This window comes from Protopterus annectens, chromosome 12.part0 (genome assembly GCF_019279795.1).
Source record: "Protopterus annectens isolate FY-2018-M chromosome 12.part0, PAN1.0, whole genome shotgun sequence".
Taxonomy (NCBI): Eukaryota; Metazoa; Chordata; order Ceratodontiformes; family Protopteridae; genus Protopterus; species Protopterus annectens.
Window position 1 is genome coordinate 602,937,011 of NC_056746.1, and position 19,246 is coordinate 602,956,256.

The 19,246-nt window shown below is 36.1% G+C and overlaps 1 protein-coding gene across 1 annotated transcript in view; it reads left to right on the forward strand.

The window, feature by feature from the left end:
- LOC122816739 overlaps positions 1 to 19,246 on the forward strand; it is a 1,006,513-nt gene that overhangs the window by 631,001 nt on the left and 356,266 nt on the right. The window contains exons 29-31 of the mRNA XM_044089733.1: positions 3,787 to 3,890; positions 3,984 to 4,102; positions 4,400 to 4,567. Of these exons, the coding sequence (XP_043945668.1) occupies positions 3,787 to 3,890; positions 3,984 to 4,102; positions 4,400 to 4,567 (391 nt within the window). The remainder of the gene's footprint in view (positions 1 to 3,786; positions 3,891 to 3,983; positions 4,103 to 4,399; positions 4,568 to 19,246) is intronic.

Consider the following 19,246-nt stretch of genomic DNA (forward strand, 5'->3'; position numbering starts at 1 on the left):
TTCCATTACTATAACTCTTTTTTTACAGCAATGGAGAACGCAAGTTCTCCATTGCTTCACACTGTCTCACTATGTTAAATGAGTTTAACATAGTGAGACAGCTTTAAAAAAAAGCAACGGAGATTCTCCGTTGCTTTTTTTTTTAAAGCTGTCTCGCTATGTTAAATGAGTTTAACATAGCGAGACAGTTTGTAAAAAGCAACGGAGATCTTGCTTTCTCCGTTGCTTTTTTCAAAACTGTCTCGCTATGTTGAATGGGTTTAACATAGCGAGACAGCTTTTAAAAAAGCAACAGAGATCTGTCGCTTTTTTTAAAGCTGTCTCGCTATGTTAAACCCATTTAACATAGCAAAACAGTTTGTAAAAAGCAATGGAGATCTTGCTTTCTCTGTTGCTTTTTTCAAAACTATCTTGCTATGTTAAATGGGTTTAACATAGCGAGACAGCTTTAAAACAAGCAACGATCTCCACTGCTTTTTTTAAAGCTGTCTCACTATGTTAAACCCATTTAACATAGCAAAATAGCTTGTAAAAAGCAACAGAGATCTTGCTTTCTCCGTTGCTTTTGCCCACAGCTCTGATGTACTGCATAGGCATGCTCAGTACATCAGAACTGCCACAGAATACCAGACAGCTGCGGAAGGGCAGCAAGGAGGCATTATACAGTGCCATTATTTAAGAAAAGTAATTATTTTTTTCTTAAATAATGTCATTGTATAATAGCAATAGCACTTCTGGTGGGTAATGCTGAATTTACCCACGGTTGGCTTTGTTTGGCCACTCGGGCTTCGCCCTCGTGACCAAACCACACCAACCATGGGTAAATCCAGCATTACCCACACCCAGGTGTGGGTTATTGCTATAATAATTCATGATACTGTAATCACTAGGACAGTAGAATTATAACTCATTATTGTTATCACTAGAACAACTATGTGGTAACTCACTATACTGTAATCACTAGGATAGTAGAATTATAACTCATTATTGTTATCACTAGAACAACTATGTGGTAACTCACTATACTGTAATCACTAGGACTGTATAATTATAACTCATTATTGTTATCACTAGAACAACTATGTGGTAACTCACTATACTGTAATTACTAGGACAGTAGAATTATAACTCATTACTGTTATCACTAAAACAGCTATGTGGTAACTCACTATACTGTAATCACTAGGACAGTAGAATTATAACTCATTACTGTTATCACTAGAACAACTATGTGGTAACTCACTATACTGTAATCACTAGGACAGTAGAATTATAACTCATTACTGTTATCACTAGAACAACTATGTGGTAACTCACTATACTGTAATCACTAGGACAGTAGAATTATAACTCATTATTGTTATCACTAGAACAACTATGTGGTAACTCACTATACTGTAATCACTAGGACAGTAGAATTATAACTCATTACTGTTATCACTAGAACAACTATGTGGTAACTCACTATACTGTAATCACTAGGACAGTAGAATTATAACTCATTATTGTTATCACTAGAACAACTATGTGGTAACTCACTATACTGTAATCACTAGGACAGTAGAATTATAACTCATTACTGTTATCACTAGAACAACTATGTGGTAACTCACTATACTGTAATCACTAGGACAGTAGAATTATAACTCATTATTGTGATCACTAGAACAACTATGTGGTAACTCACTATACTGTAATCACTAGGACAGTAGAATTATAACTCATTACTGTTATCACTAGAACAACTATGTGGTAACTCACTATACTGTAATCACTAGGACAGTAGAATTATAACTCATTATTGTGATCACTAGAACAACTATGTGGTAACTCACTATACTGTAATCACTAGGACAGTAGAATTATAACTCATTACTGTTATCACTAGAACAACTATGTGGTAACTCACTATACTGTAATCACTAGGACAGTAGAATTATAACTCATTACTGTTATCACTAGAACAGCTATGTGGTAACTCACTATACTGTAATCACTAGGACAGTAGAATTATAACTCATTACTGTTATCACTAGAACAACTATGTGGTAACTCACTATACTGTAATCACTAGGACAGTAGAATTATAACTCATTATTGTGATCACTAGAACAACTATGTGGTAACTCACTATACTGTAATCACTAGGACAGTAGCATTATAACCAATGTTTTTGTAATCACTTGGAGAACAGTGTTATAATTCATGAGAGTGTAATCACAAGGGCAACAGTGTGATAAGTCGTGATACTGTGAGGAATGCCAGACTAAAAGACTCAACATGGATGCAGTGTAAAATGTCACTCACTCACTCACTCACTCACTCACTCACTCACTCACTCACTCACTCACTCACTCAAGTGTTATCCTTCAGTGGCAGCCCAGCCCCTTAAGTTCTTGCATTTCACTAAATTCCTCACTCTCCATTGAAATATTTCATAGTAGCAGGATATACAACTCTCCACCTTCCATATCCACAATGTAAAACAAAAGGGCAAAATATTATGCACTTAAATCTCAGAGAATTATTACAAACTTTTCATTCTTACTTACAAAAAAATTCTATTGAGGAGTTTTGATGAGTTGATATGATTAAATATTATGATTAAATATTATTTACCAAGGATATTTTTAACAAATTTGTTACTAGTAAATGTATGACAGACCCTTTCCTTATTCAACACTTGAGAATGCAGAACTGTTAAGACAAAATCTGAGAGGCATGGCAAGATACTTGTTTACTGATTCAGAGGTTTTATAGATTCAAAGGTAGTGACTTGGCATGCAGTCCAGGGGGCCATTAAGGAGCCTGGCCTAAATTCCCAATTCCAATTGGCACAAACCACTGTCTGGTTAAGTGACTTGTACATGGTCGCACTTTAGACAAATGAAGGTAGAAACATGCATGCCCTCCTTGGTCCAGGAATCAACTTATTAAGAAGTTAGAGCTAAACTACTATTTGTGTATAAATATAAATAGAAATGTTACTACTCTGTGTTTAACTGGAACGTAGTATAATGAGATGTAAGCAAATGGAACACTTCTCCCTGTGCTTCTGCTGAAAATGGGTATTTCCCAATAGGACTTTCCCAGTAAACAAAGGCAGACAAATAAATAAATAAATAAATAAATAAATACTCCTCCATGCTAACTGCCACAGTATCCACATGGAGGCACTCTATTTTCATTCTGCCAGCTGTTTTACCAATCAGGCTGCACACCACACCAAATAAGCAGGATTGTAGTCACAGGCATCCATCTTTCTATAATCCTTGGAGACAGCAGGCACTGTTTTGACTAATGTAATTTCTGGGAATTTTCTCCACATGTCTATAATGTAAATAGGTTTTGCTCAGCTAGACATAAAAGCTAGTTAACCAAATAAATCAAATCAGAGAATGAAGAGGTTTAGTTAAACTTTATGACATTGTTTCTGGAATAGAGATTATATTGATTACATTAATCAGTATTAATATGTAAAGTAGATGCATGCAGTTTTCTTTTGACATATGAATATGAAGCACAGAACTATGATACGCATAAAAAGGTAACATGTTAATACTCCTTTTTTGGATAACATAAGATCTACAATTTACTTGTTTGAACTTCCGTATTTGTTTCACCAAAAAACATTCACGTTTAATTGAAACATACAATGTTTTTGAACTCTGTACCGTACAAGAAAGAGTATTACATATACAAAAAGAGTAGTACTGCATTTTATATTCAAGAAAAGCATTACTTTATATACGGACCAGTGTTTTTTTGTTTTTTGATATTTCACAGATGCAAAGGCTTGGATAATGTGTTTGGGCTGTTATCAGATGAAGAAAAGTTAACTGCTTATAATTTCATTAAATCTTACTTGAGCAAACAGTTGAAGAACACAGGTAACATACACAAGTGACTAGTTTTACTGTTATTAATATAAAGAAGTTTCTGAATAAACATGAGACACATACTTTTCTTCTGCCTGTGCTTAGGTAATGCATGCACAGCAGACATCACAGACAGCAGTGAATATCTAGTGAGAAACTTCCGAAGGTTCTCTTTTGCAGCAACTATTGCAGATCTCGAATTTTTATATGAGGATTTTAATCTGGTAAGTTTAAAATACTCATTAAAATGCTGACTCATTTTTTTGAAATAATGAATTGTTTGAAAAACATTTGTACCTTGTTAGCAATTAAAATTGCAATTTATTCAGACTTGTCCTTCACATTTTATACTAAAGCCACAGAAATCATCAAGGGATATTATAACTTTCTGAGATAGTTAGCTCACTTACGGATAAACTATGCGTTTAATAAACTAAAATAATGAGGATTTTAACTGAATAAACCATTTTGCTTTTTGTTAAATTATTTTGCCATATTTCTTTTTTCTTTTCTATTTTAAGTTTGATGTCCTTCCTCAACTCACTTCAGTTCAAATAGCAGAAGCCACAACAAAAAGCAACATTCTCTATGATGCTATTGCAGTGGCCAGGCTCTTGTCAGAAATGCAGAAGCGACCTTTTACCGAAATAGTTACCTACATCACAACACTTAGTCAATTATTACAGCAGGTAAGAAAAACTTGTACTTTTCACCTTCTATTACAAACGTGACAATATGTACTCTTTATACATTGTAAATGAACTTTATGTTTTGTCCTTAATGAAACGTGAAATGAGACAAAAAGAGTTAAGGTTAAAAGAACCATTCAGTAAAATATGATATGTTGCAGAATGAAGCAGCTCAGATCAGCTGTAGAAAAACACTTTGATAAGGGCAAGTTTCAAAGTAGTTAGTAACAGTGTGGAATGTATATCTCTCAGCCTCTCAGCGAAAGAAATCTGGACAAATCCAGAAATAATGGTGGGATAAAAGACCAAAAAATAGGGACAGATTTTCAATATTGCTCCTTTAAACTTTGAAAGTTGTTAGAATGACAGATTTTGCATCATTATATATTTTCTGGAGGATATAAAGTCTGAAAATCAAATGTCTGTCATTATTTGGTACTACTTAGTGACTTCAATCCTCAATGATTTGCCAGAAGATTACAAATTTTATGATGAACAATCCAAAAATAAGAGGCAAAAATCTGAACAGTTGAAAGGTATGGTGGAATGTATCAAACATTCTGCCACAGACACCAAGATCACCTGCAGGTCATTTGTAAAACCAGGAAACTAGATGCATTTGCTAAACATTCTTATTTGTAGCTGACTGCTTGGGTTTCCTCATACAGCAATTTCTCAGAAATCATGTTAGAATGAAAAACAGTGATCATATATCGACCTGTTAAAATCCTGAATGGCTGCATCAACGATTTTTTTCCCAGGGGGAAAAAAATCGCTCAGTCGTACACAAAAAAACCCATACTTTCAACCCCTACCCACACACCCCCCCCCCAACTAAATATACCAAATCGGAGATTGCACTACACTGGGGAAAAGGGCAAATCCCCAATGACAGCCGAGCGATTTTTTTTCCCTGGGGAAAAAATTTGTTGAAGCGGCAGTTCGGGTTTTAACAGGTCAATATTTCCATGTCGATTAAGATGTGTTTGACATGGTAATATAGGCCCATGCAACCATGGAGGTAAAGTTCAGTGGATTGCCTCCGAAATTTTATTGAAGTGATTTCATTGGCTGAGATTGCTGAAGCATTTTCTTTACAATCACGTGTTGACATTACATAATGTGTATATGTGATCTGATATATATATATATATATATATATATATATATATATATATATATATATATATATATATATATATATATATATATATATATATATATATATATGATATATTAATCTATATATATATATATATATATATATATATATATATGTGTGTGTGTGTGTGTGTATGTATATATATATATATATATATATATATATATATATATATATGTCTGGTATATATGGATCCCCTTCAGAGTTTCGAAATTGCAGAACACTGAACCTCTGATCATCGAGCGGACCAGAGGATCAAAGTTATGCAGTATCAAACTAAAAAAAAAAAAAAAAACATGAAAACTTTTTATTTCACATTTTTGCAGGGGGGCAAGCCCACCTGCACCCCCCCACCCCCTGCTACTTAAATATAACAACACCAAGATCGCACTACAGTGAAGAAAATGGAACCGTACAGCACGGAATTGGAAATTTACCATTCTCTTCACTGTAGTGTGATCTCGGAGTTCGTATATTTAAGTAGCAGGGGGTGTGAGTGTGCAGGGGGCTTGCCTCCCCCTGCAAAAACTTAGAAGAAGACTTTTTATCTTTTTGAATTTGTTCTACTTCAATGTTTGATGTGGTAGAACATCAATCATATCATCCTCAATGATGTGTGGATCAATGTTCTGCAACTTCAATCATACACACACACACACACACACACACACACACATATATATATATATATATATATATATATATATATATATATATATATTTATATATATATCTACGGGCCTACTGCTTAATAGCAAAAAGACACTTCTCCGAAATTAAGCAGTAGACCCTACACTTCAGCAAAAGTCCACTTAAATGAAAGTGCATTTTCGCTGAAGTCAAGTACCCAAAACAAAAATAAAAACACTAAAACATGTTTTGCATCCCCCATGTGGTGGGCTGTGCCCCCCCCACACCCCCCTACTTAAATATACCAACTCCGAGAACGCACTACAGCAGAGAAAAGGGAATATTCCCATTCCTTGCTGTAGTGTGACTGTCAAAGTCAATGTTCAAAGTTTCACTACTTCGAACATGTGGACTCGGTGAAGTGGAGTTCAAAGTAGTGAAACTTCGAACATATTGACAAAACCCATGTATATATATATATATATATATATATATATATATATATAATTTTTTATATATATATATATATATATATATATATATATGTACACACATACTGTTGTCTTAGTGGACGTTTTTTCTCCTGGATTAAAAGATTTCAACTGCTGGATTAAAAGATTTCAAAGCGACTACACAAAGTGAATTGATTTTTCTTTCATGTCCAAAAAGTTTTCTGGATTTATACACACACACACACACACACACATATATATATATATATATATATATATATATATATATATATATATATATATGTGTGTGTGTGTGTGTGTGTATATATATATATATATATATATATATATATATATATATATATATATGTATATATGTATTTAAAAATGCAGTTTGTAGACCTGCGATGTTAGCAGTGTAAGTGAATGCGAATATATCAGATTCAATCATTTACACTGCTTGAGGATTGCAGTGTATTGTGTATTTTTGGGAAGACTGCTCACAGTATGATAAAGAAGTCTACCTTCTCCATAGCTTTGGGACCTTGGAGCTGGTATATTTAAAGTAGTGGGATAATAGGGGAGCAGAAAAGAGACTTCCCTTACTAGACATTTTCTTTTCTTTTATTCAGTGTGTACTGCACATGGAATGCTAATAGATTTACTGTATTTCTTTATGTTAAATGGTTGTAGTGTGAATCAACTATTCAAAATACAACCCATATATACAGAGAGACAGAAAGATGTGTGTGCAGTTCTTTGACAGAGCGAATGACTGTGAAGTGTAGTTGTGTGTTCTATTCATGAAATATCGAATATTATTGGAAGAAAAAGATGAAATACATGCAGGTAAGTGTGAGTTTGCAATACTAATACCAAAACTTTCAGAAATACTAAAGGTTTCAGCATAGAGAGAAGGAGTGTCTTTATGAGTGTATGCAGGTTAAGTTAACTAAAGGAACAGATTTAGAAGAGTGTGTGTGTGTGTGTGTGTGTGTGTGTGTGTGTGTGTGTGTGTGTGTGTGTGTGTGTGTGTGTGTGTGTGTGTGGTCTGTAGTTGAGTGTCTGCTCACTTTATTAATATATGCCAAAGCTAACTCAGTACCTGCCCCTAAGCCTAACCCTACACATTACAAACTAGGAAAAAATAACTAACCAACAAGGAAATCCAAAACAAAGGTCCCAACAGAATTGCGAAGTACGAAAAAAACTGTTTTAATGAAGCGCTTTTCGTTGTCGTTAATACGGCAACTTCATCAGATTACATGAAACAAACTCCTTACAGATTTAAATTTAAAAAAAAAATCACATGATCAATGATCAGCTGATCTGTTAAAACATCGTGAATATTAAGCAGTAGGGTCATTAGTAAAAAACTGCAACATATTGTCATATTGCAATAAACCATATCACCTTATAATCTCCATCACCAGCATAAAAATAACATTTTAAAACACAACAAATATTGTACATACAATATCTTGTAAAAAAATAGTGCAGCAAAGGTAAAAGTAAAAATCCACATGCCTTGTGTTCATTTTATGCCGCTGTTCAAATAAAACGACTTCAAAAAATTATATGTACAATGAAAGTAGGGTCATTCACTATATAAACCTCTCAGGTGTTTGAACCAGTCAGAATGCAGTAAAACAACCATCGGTACTTCTATTGTCTAACTTTATAACTTTTTTAACTTTTGTAACTTATCATTACGTTATAAGGTACTACTCCTACCGACTATTAAACTGACAGCCGACCATAAAGGTCAATACTTTCAAATGTTTACATATGGATTATTGTCTAAAACTGTTTTATACTATACATATCTATTCCCCTGTCAATTCTTATTATGCTCTTTAATAATAACAAATAGTCTACTTATTCTATCTACCTAAACTTTTAAGTTTTAAGAGACAAGCGATGTTACATGACTCATTCAGACCTGGTGTAGAAAAAGCATTAAGTCTGATCTGCCAAGCTAACTCACATTCCTTCAGTAACCAGTTAACTGGACCACCCCTAATATCTATCTTAACTTGGTCTATTGCTTTAAACACAAAAATATGATTTGCATTTGCCATGAGGTGTCTTGCTAAGGGACTCTCTAATTTGTTTCTCTCTATGGCATAGGTGTGGTCGTAGACTCTATCTCGTCTACGTTCGGTTTTTCCAACATAAAATGCGGAGCACATTTTACACCTCGCCAAGTAAACCACAAATTTGGAATTACAGTGAAATTTTTCTCTCAATCTATATTTTCTTTTATTTATGTGGAATGTCTCCTATCTCCATATGTTTACACATCTTACAACACCTACATATGGTCATTCCTACAGTTTTAGAGAAGGAAAAAGTCTTATTGCTTTCTACCAGTCTTTTAAGATTAGCTCCTTTTCTAAAAACTACATTGGGTAACTGGGCATATTTAATAGCCAAAGGCTTATCCAATGTAATACATTCCCAATTTTTATAAAGAATATCATCTCACTGTTATTATTGTATGTAGTAATGAAACTCTTTCTAAAATCTTTAAATCTTTGTTGGATCCAATCATATGGGAATGTTACCCTACACATTACATTAGAAAACACTTTCCTTATCACTATTACTATTCAGACAAATTACATTTGAATGAGTGGTAGGGTTTTAGTGAATGGACTACAAAAGGATATATTTTGCAATATTTTTTTTTCTTCATTTTTTTTTCATTTTTTTCAGTATGTTGATTTTCAAAATGTTGACATTGATCACATGTGTTTTCTACTTGGGCATTTAAATAAATCCTCACTCGTGTATGTGTGTGTGTGTGTGTGTGTGTGTGTGTGTGTGTGTGTGTGTGTGTGTGTGTGTGTGTGTGTGTGGGTGTGGCTATATGCGTGTATATGTATGTATGTGTATATGTGTATATATATATATATATATATATATATATATATATATATATATACACATACAAGCTGTGACGTCCGATAATATCCCAAATAATGTGACACCTTACTATCCTGAGTCAGTAACTAAATAATGCAATCAAAGAGTCTTCATGCCCTTCTAAAGGGTGTCTAATTATGAAAAGTAAATATTACTAAGCAGCCAGGCTTTCGGAGTGGCCTTGGGAAATATCAAAGCAAGTGTAAGCACTCTCAAATCACTAAAAAAAAATGATTGTCCAGCCACAGTGTACGTTAATAAACATATTTAATAATGAGATAATAAAAATATAAAACAGTAATTTCCAATAAAAAGTCAAAATGAAATCAATACTGTAGGACAGAAATCCAACATTTAGAAAAACTCTAACTGATTTAACTGATTAGTTATAATTTTCCTATCTGACTAAAGAGCACTGTTCCTGATCTAAACTAAATTACTACAACAGAGCAAAGTCATACTTACAGTTCTTAGTGAATCCTTTTTGGGTATCCACTGCACAGTACATCTGTGACCAACTGACAACTGTAACAGACCGCTGGCACCTCACTGTCTTCAGTAGGCTCTTTTATAGACTTGCCTAACTGTCAACTGTTCCAGTTCTAATTTTCATTTCATATTTTGAAAAATCAACCAACAACTAGATAGACAGATTAGATATACAGACACACACACACACACACACACACATATATATATATATATATATATATATATATATATATATATATATACATATCACTCAACCATTTAGAAAATCGACCAGAAATGCTGAATTCTGAAATACTGAAAAGTAAACCAAGGTGAAAATTAATACATTGAGTGCCATGGTTCGATGTATTCAACATAGCAGGAGTGACATCAGTCACCCATGCTATGCAAATTAACATACCATTATACTCTACAGTCAACTATACATTAATGCTACTATTTTGCAGGGGGGACCTACAAACCCCTGTGCCCCCCACGCCCCCTGCACATTAAATATACCAACTCCGAGATCGCACTACAGTGAGGAAATGGGCTAATTCCCTGTTCCCCACTGAACCACTATCTCCCAGCACATCGAATCCGGAATGATCAAGTGTAACATGTCACTCAATCATTCAAAAGTGATAATTTTTAGTTCGATTCACTGCCATTTTAAAAACAGTGATTCGACCTTTTGTCACTCAATACCCTTTACTTCATAAATGTCATGACAAATGAAGACTGCTATCTTGAAACTCATAATCCTGTGAACATAATATTGAAAGACCAATATGAAGACAAACATCTGTAAAACTCTTGAATACTGACTCTTTCTCCCAGTGTGAACCTAGAAGCTAGTGTTAGCATGAGTCCTGCAGGCGGAAGACCAAGTCTAGAAGCTTGATATTATGGTCTCAGAATTAAAAGTTTTAAGACTGTGGTCTTCAAAACTATGATAGTAAATACGTGCGTGTGTGTGGGTGTGTGTGTGTGTGTGTGTGTGTGTGTGTGTGTGTGTGTGTGTGTGTGTGTGTGTGTGTGTGTGTGTGTGTGTGTGTGTGTGCATGTAGAACAGTATGTTTCATTTGACTGAAAACACATTTCATTAAAAAGCAGAAAACACTGAAAAGCATTGTCACAATTGATGTAAATTACATTTCACTGAAAACGCAAATGACTGAAACACATTTGACAGAAAATTCATATATTCTAAATATACCTCCAAAAGCTTTTTTTTTGCATGGGGGCTTCCCCCACGACATTCCCTTATTGAAATGTACTAACTCCACATATATTTAGATATATACCTGCACACACATAGTATACACAATAGAACTCATAAAAAAAGTTTTCCATAACACAGTTTGCATGAGAATGGAGCAGTCTCCTGAACCACACTGCATTTTAATTGTATGCAATGCTTTCATGCTGAAAGGATATGTTGATGCTTTTGCTCCTACTTGGTTGGTTTACCCATGTATTAGATGTTGCCCCTGTAGTTGCAGAGATTGGTGCTTCTGGTGTTGCCACCACCACCACCACCACCACAGTCTGGCTGGCTGTGTAGCTTATCTGCAGGATAATCTATGTTGTTCTGGCTGTATGCAGTTTCAGTACTTTTTTTTGTAATGGAGGAAAGCATGTAGCTCCTCTGGCTATCCAACCATGTGGTCCAGGTTTCTAATCCTAGAATAGTAATGCTGTTATTACTGTAGGATTTCTCTTAAACATGAAAAATACATGAAACTTTTTTGGCCAACTGATTACACCTGTATTTGTGCATGTAAAATGCAATATTAAGGGATATTTTGCAGGACAATAAGAATAGTTATATCAGGTTTTCATCCATAAATCTGATTGGAGTTGGCCCATCCTTTAACTTATTAGCACTGATCAGCAATCTAAGCATTCATAGATTGCTTCACATTTCATTAAAAACAGCTCCAAAAGGGGAAGCATCAAAGTGTGAGATGTGTTTATGGAATACCTGTCCACAATTTTCATAGTCAACTCTCAGAAAAAGAAAACAAAGCTTGCAGCTTCATTAACTTAAGAAAATCCTTAGAGGCTCAAACTATTGTAGTTCAGCTTTTGGAGAAACCTTTGAATTTAGGTTTGAGACTACTTTATTTTCAGCCTCAGAGCCATTCAGACACAATGTAGCATATGATAAGAACATGTTGCATTTCTCACTGATGTCTAGCATGGCCTGTATAAAAGCTGAAATTGCAAGTAACTGACAAACTTCTTCCCCTGTTACTGTCAGGGTAAGAGTCTACCTTTCCATCTATAATTCATGATCTTCTCCACCTAACTGTGTTCTCACCTTTGGACAAAGAAGTCCAAAATATTGTGAATGGTTTTACACCAAGACCACTGATGCCAAGGTATTATCCTAGTTTTGTAGCTTTTTATTTCAGTAACAGAATGTTTGCAGAGGCTTTTTGCAGCTTAACAAAAATTATCTGCATCTTTTTTCCACCAGTGTCTTTTCAATTGGGTATTGTGATCCCTTTGCCACTTTTCTATTTCAGACCATGACATAAGGGTCTTCCTTATCAGTATCCAATTTTTTGTGCTGGCCCAGAGATAGCCACCCTTAGCAGGTGCATTGCGGATGTTGATGCATTAGCCTGTGTCAATTCTTGATACTTTGGTACCATTTTTAGCATTGTCTACCTTTATGCTAACTTTGATTACATCAACATTGACTTCAGTTTCGCCTCCCCTGATGCTGTCATTCTTGCCGCCTATCCAAGTCTTCAGCTTAGCCTTCACTCTTAATGTTTTGCTGTTGGTATCAGAAACTATATTTTATGCACCAGTGTTTATCAAAGGAAGTAAATACCTGGCAGTAAAGGAGTTTGAAGATTTGGCAACTTGGTTACTAGGGATTAGAGATGGACTACTTTGTTGTCAGGGCAATTCAGTGCTGTCATGTACTTCTTTGATGTGCCTAGCATCAGTGTCAGCCTGTTTTAGCACCAGGAGTTTATGCTGATCAGTCTCAGGTTTCACAGCTTCCTATGCAGGAAAATAGGGCCTAAGCCCTGCCAAAACTCCTCTCACCCACATTGGTTTCTAGGTCTTTCTCTTTCCAGCAGTCAACTCCTCCTCTTGTGCACAGAAAGGCTACATGCTGAGGAAGCATATGGACTTCCCAGTAGAATCTGGCATAGCTGATGTGAATGATGAGAAGAGCACTAGTTCCCTCATATCCTCCAAAGACACCAACTGCATGGAAGCCGTGAAAATTATGTAGTAGAAGAAAGGATTACTAACTGTTCTACCAGCATGAGAAATGTTGCAGAAGGCTTTTAGGTCCTTCCTGCAGTCTTGAGAGGTAGTTCTGCCTGCTGTAGGCATTTTCAGAGGAAATACTAAAGCTGCATAGGAGACATATGAGCTGAGTTCTCCAAAAGGCAGATCAAATATTGCTTCCTCCCAGGAACTGAAATTTCTGATCAAAGCCTCCTGTACCAGGTAATTTAGTTTTAGCAGCATCTTTCTGACAAGATCCCATACACCACAGCCCTGCAGTCTAACTTCTGGTCATGAGTTTAGAGTGCATCACTGTTTGAGTAAGCATGTTTGTGTGTCCTCTACCTTTTTCCTGTGTGTGATAATCTATGTGGCCCACAAGATGGACTTTTCTAGAAAAATCTTACATGAAATGATCCTGACCATTGGCTAAATGTCTGAAGACTTATAAAGGAAAAGCTAGACTTCAAATAAGAATTGGTTCCTAATGTTTCAAACTTTACAATCTGAATGACTCATAATGCCATAAAAGGTCTACTGTCTCTACAGTTGCATGGCATGCCTGGTTTAGAATGTCAAATATTGCTGAAGACGTCAAGGTGACCTTTATGAATGCCTAGTTTTATGGATCAGTTTTATTTGACTATGAACTATACAAACAAATAGAAAATATGGAGTAGAAAGACAAGGCCTTTACTGCAATATGTGTCAAGTTTTCTACTCTCAAAAGACCTTCTTTTGCATGCCCACATCAGACATGGCTCCAGAATGGGTAACAGCAGGCTAAAAAACACTGGAAACCCTGATAACGTGGGTGATTTCCACACAGGTTGTAGTAATAGCTATAGTTCTAAGCAGTCATTCTTGGAAGCAACCTTCCTGCAGGAGTTTCATAACAGCCCTGAGACTGTGCATGACTGCTGACATCTGTGTGAAAAGCCATCATCACAACGAGTAGAATGAAGGTGATTATATTTGGGGGGATGTTTAAAAATGTCTTTCTGTTCACCCCCAGTGCCTTCATATCCTTCCCAGATGGATATCCTACACCGTCACAAAAGGGGGCAAAAGCAAAAGTGTTAAAGATTTTTATAAAAACAAAGCTGTCCTGGAGATCCCAGAAGGCCAGAAAGGGATCAGATATTACAGGTATTTAGTGCTAAAAAATGACTAAAGCCGCCTGACAAGTTCAGGATTTAATGGGTCTATGCTCCTTCATTCCAAAAGAGATATTTAAAATGGCCTTACTTCAGTAAAGCCTTCCTGTCTTCCAGAAGGAGATTTGATGTGCTCTTTGAACCTCCAGGATCCATACATCCACGTAAAAGCTGACAAACAGTTTATGGGGTATCTGTGTTTTAGAGCTGGAACCAGTCATCCTCAGTTCCAAACTCTACCACTTCTTCTCATCCCAGGCTTCTAGGTGTTCACCAAATGCATGTCTGGTTGCAACATATTTAAACTGCTAGACAACTGGATCTGAGATGTTCCATTCATAATCCATTTAGTGTCAGAAACAAAGCCTGTGGGTAGAATGTTCCAATCCCTACAACTAGCTCTGAATGCAGCAAACACTCATCTGTAGATTTCTCAGTGCCTAATATTCAAAGGTTGCAGTCTGAGCACCCAGTTTTGTAAAGCAGGGCTCCCCACATGTTTGTCTTTTCGGCTTTTAGGGGTCGCCACAGCGGAACTCCAGTCCGCTAATGATTGGCAGTAGATTTTTTATGGTGCCGAGTTGCCAGCCTGATGCCCAACCTTCAGTGAAGGCATGCCCATTCATGCATGTCTTTATGAGGCCACTCAACTGCAGGGAGGACATGCATACTCCACATAGAAGGCACTCCAGCAGAGAATCAAACAGGATAACCTCTTGCTGTGAGGCAACAACACTACCGCTGTACCACTGCAGCTTAAAGCAGGGCTCCCCACATACAGAGCTCAAATCACAAAAATTAAAGTGTCTCCTCCTCATTGGTCTTCATGAACAACAGCTTGTTTTGTCTCAAGGTTTGGGAATTATCATGACAGACATGCTTTGACTCCATATGCTAGATTCCAAATGCGAGTTCAACATCAGAATCTGCTGGTGTAGTGCCTTCAAAATGTGCCTCTAGTAGAGCATCAAATTCACACCTCTCAGACCCACAGGTAACATTTATCAAGATAGATGGATGGACGCAATCTTTCCATAAACATTTCCTTCCATCTTTCTTCTTCCATGACAAAAGTTACTGCAGACACAATGGCCGTGCGGTGGGGTGGTATTTCAGTTGGAAGATGGTTCAGTGTATAGGAACATTATCAACAATTTTTATGCATATCAACACAACACACAGTCCTTCTGGTCATGCAAACTTTCCAGGATTCTTTCCAGGGGGAGTTCTGACTGTCTTGATAATATCATAGTTGCATGTTGTATCAACCAGCAAAGGGAAATGGTTCCTACCCTCCATCTGACAAACTTTGAAACTGGGCTATGTCCAGCAATTGCTATATAGCTGCAATCCATATTGCCTTCTGAATTTATTTCCTTGGCAGACAAGCTGATAGGTTGTCTGCTGCTACCCATCAAGAAATTGGAAAAAGCATGATTTGATCTGTTTTACCCCTAATGGATGCAAAGTGTAGGGTTTTCATCTCTCAGACCTTACCATGGAGATCATCCCTTCTCCCTTAAGGAAGCTATAGCCCATAAGTGACCAAATAGATTCCTCAATACATTATTTATTTTCTCTAATGTTGAAAGTCATTCTCATCGCTTTTTGCTGGCCCAAGCAGATATTATTTTCTTCTTCTATGCCATACATTGGAGAAGTTCTTCTTACTGAGAACAAGAAAGATTCTACCATCCCATGCACCAGAAAACAATCTCCTGAATATTTATTCCCTGCAGCTTGCTGTAGAGTATCTTCACTTCCAGAAGTTGCCAGTAGCCATGCTTTCTCAGCTAGTATATTATCCTCTTCACAAAACTTCAAGCACAAGAAAGACACACAGGAGCAAATGGATTTGTTTCTTGGTGTGGCATCTATCTAAGCTTTTAAATTTCTTTTCTCCTCCTGACCCTGTAGTTATTGATAGGCTTGTAAATATGTTAATTTCTAGTTTAAGTTGTTCTTAAATTAAGGCTCATGTGGATGCCATATCCAGCTTTCAACAGAGATAAAAATTTTCTCCTTAGCTTTTTTAAAATCATTAAAGCCTTTCTAAGAAGGACTTTCTTGTTAAGGCCACCGCTGTGAGAGTTAGTATCCATTTGGACCTGTATTTTTTCTCAAAAAATATGTAATTTCCATTTGCACCACCTACTACTAAACATTAAAATATCTTACATGAATCAAAACTATTCTTAGTAGTTTTTACTTCAGAAAGAACAATTTCAGAATGTCATGTTCTTTTTCTGGTCATTTTCCTTACTTGATCTTTCACATTATATGCTGAAGGTTACGTTTGAATCACATTTAAACTGGTATAAAAATCTACTTGGATTCCTATAGATTACTGTAACCATAAGTAGTTGCTACACTCTATGGATGTCCATCTCCAGCTAAGGCATGTATGTTGACAAAACCAGATTGTTATAGAAAGGTACTATTTGTTTCCTTTTCTCCTACAGCCTTGGCACAAAAATGTTTGTTTACCATTGCGAGGTGGCTATCCAACCATATTTAAATCTGGTATCTACAGCTCTATATCACTTAGTTGAACATACTAATCATCAAATACCTATTCATCGACCCCTTGTTGTCACAGCCACAAATCAATGAATGGACTTTTAATCAAAGTTTTTCCTAGGGCAAACTAGCAGTTGGCCTCCATCTGGAATTTGCTCTTTTCCCTTCTGTAGTGTGCTCTTGGAGTTGGTATATTTAATTAGGGGGGGTTCAGGGGTGTGAAGGGCAAATCCCCCACATGGGGTACGTTTTAAGTTTTATAACTTTTCATGGTCGCTAGGGTGGCCTACTGTTGGTTTGCCCTAGGAAAAACTTCGATTAAAAGTCTGTTCGCTTATTTGTGACTTCGACAAAAAGGGCTTGATAAATAGGTATTCAATGATTAGTAAATTTGACTAACTGATATAGACCCAGGATTTACAAATGGTTTACTTACTTTGGTAGCTTTCTTTAAGAATGCAGCCCTTGATGATGTTTGTACAGTGGCCAAATGAACTCTGATGTTTATATTTGCAAAGTGTTATAAGCATTATACACTGGATCTGACTGAAGATCAAAATACGCTTTTGGGACTACCATTATCAAGAGTACATTTTCCTAGAGGTCCATGTAATATGAAGAGTTTAGGATGTTGTCCTCTGACTTACAGAGATTGAACCCACTTCTATAAAATAGGAAAGTTGCATATTTACTATTGTGATAGATATGCAGGACTTGTTCTATATTCTTAAATGACCCCATACACCTTGTATCACCTTGCTTGACACAATCTGATGTGTTTTATATACATATATGTATATAAATCAAACAACTGGGTTATCTGTGAATCAACTGGTTTGTAACGTAGTGAAAGGAGCAGAGTTCATGGTCTTTGGCATTTTTGTTTGGCTTATTGGTTTGGAGTATTGCCTACTTTTTTGGTTTTATACATATATGTATATGTTTACTTTAATGTGGATAATCTGGAGGTGCCTTATGCAATAGGGTCGAGGTGCTAAGCAGCTTGAGAAAATTTGGACTGGCAACCAGTCTTAATTTTAGCAACATTATTTCTATACATTATGTAGGATGGGGCCAAACCTGCACATCTATAGATAAGGTCATTACACTATGTTAATTTCCTTGATCTGTAGTCAATGACCCAGTCCTTTCCCCATATGCACACACACAAGTCCTTCTTATTTCTCCCTGCTCACTTCTTCCACAGTAACATATATATCACTCAGGCAGCTCATACACTTACTAGAACACTGCACTTCCACTACTGAAACATCACATTCTTTCCAAAGGTGAATACACTGCTGTCTAAAAAATAAAGACTTTAGAAATGAAATGCCTGTACAGTAGTGTTATGGTGCTCCAGTTATTGTATCAGTTAGTTGACATGTGGCTGTGTGATGAGCTGGATTGTAAAGGTAATGCCAAATGCCAGATTAGAAGTTAGGAAGTTAGAATTACACAAAATCCAGTATGTCCATTACCTTGCATTTAAAGCTGTGAAGAAACCTTAATAAGGGAAGTAATAAATAGTTATTTCCCTTATAGTTACAATGGTTTACATATCAGGGCATACTTTCAAAAGAGAAGAGCTTTTACAGCATGGTATATCTTCAGCTGTTCAGATATCAGGCAATTTTCTTAAAGTGCTACATTGTGTAATGCACATGTTTTTTGATCTTGTGATTTATAACGCAGAAAATGCCCATGGAATATTTAATGGCCTTCTCACTTCAAGAAAATAAATATCACTGCTCTGCATATGGAGTATTTCATATCACAGTACACAATACAATCTTGCAACTGCAGAGAAGGGTCCAATACCATCCACAGCATCCATATTTGTTGAGCAGGTATGTCGACATTCTCTACATTAAGGCTAGAAAGCATTATTTGATACACAAACAGTTCCACAGCCATGGCAAATTGTTACCTCCTCTGCATGACATCATTCCAGTTTCTGGGACTGCATGCTGTTATTGCTCAAATTGTCTCCTACATTGATAATGTCTTATCATGTCTTGTATAATGTTATACCTCACTGTAAAACTTTCACATGAAAGTATCACACGGTGCAATACCTGGGGTGACAACGCAGGTC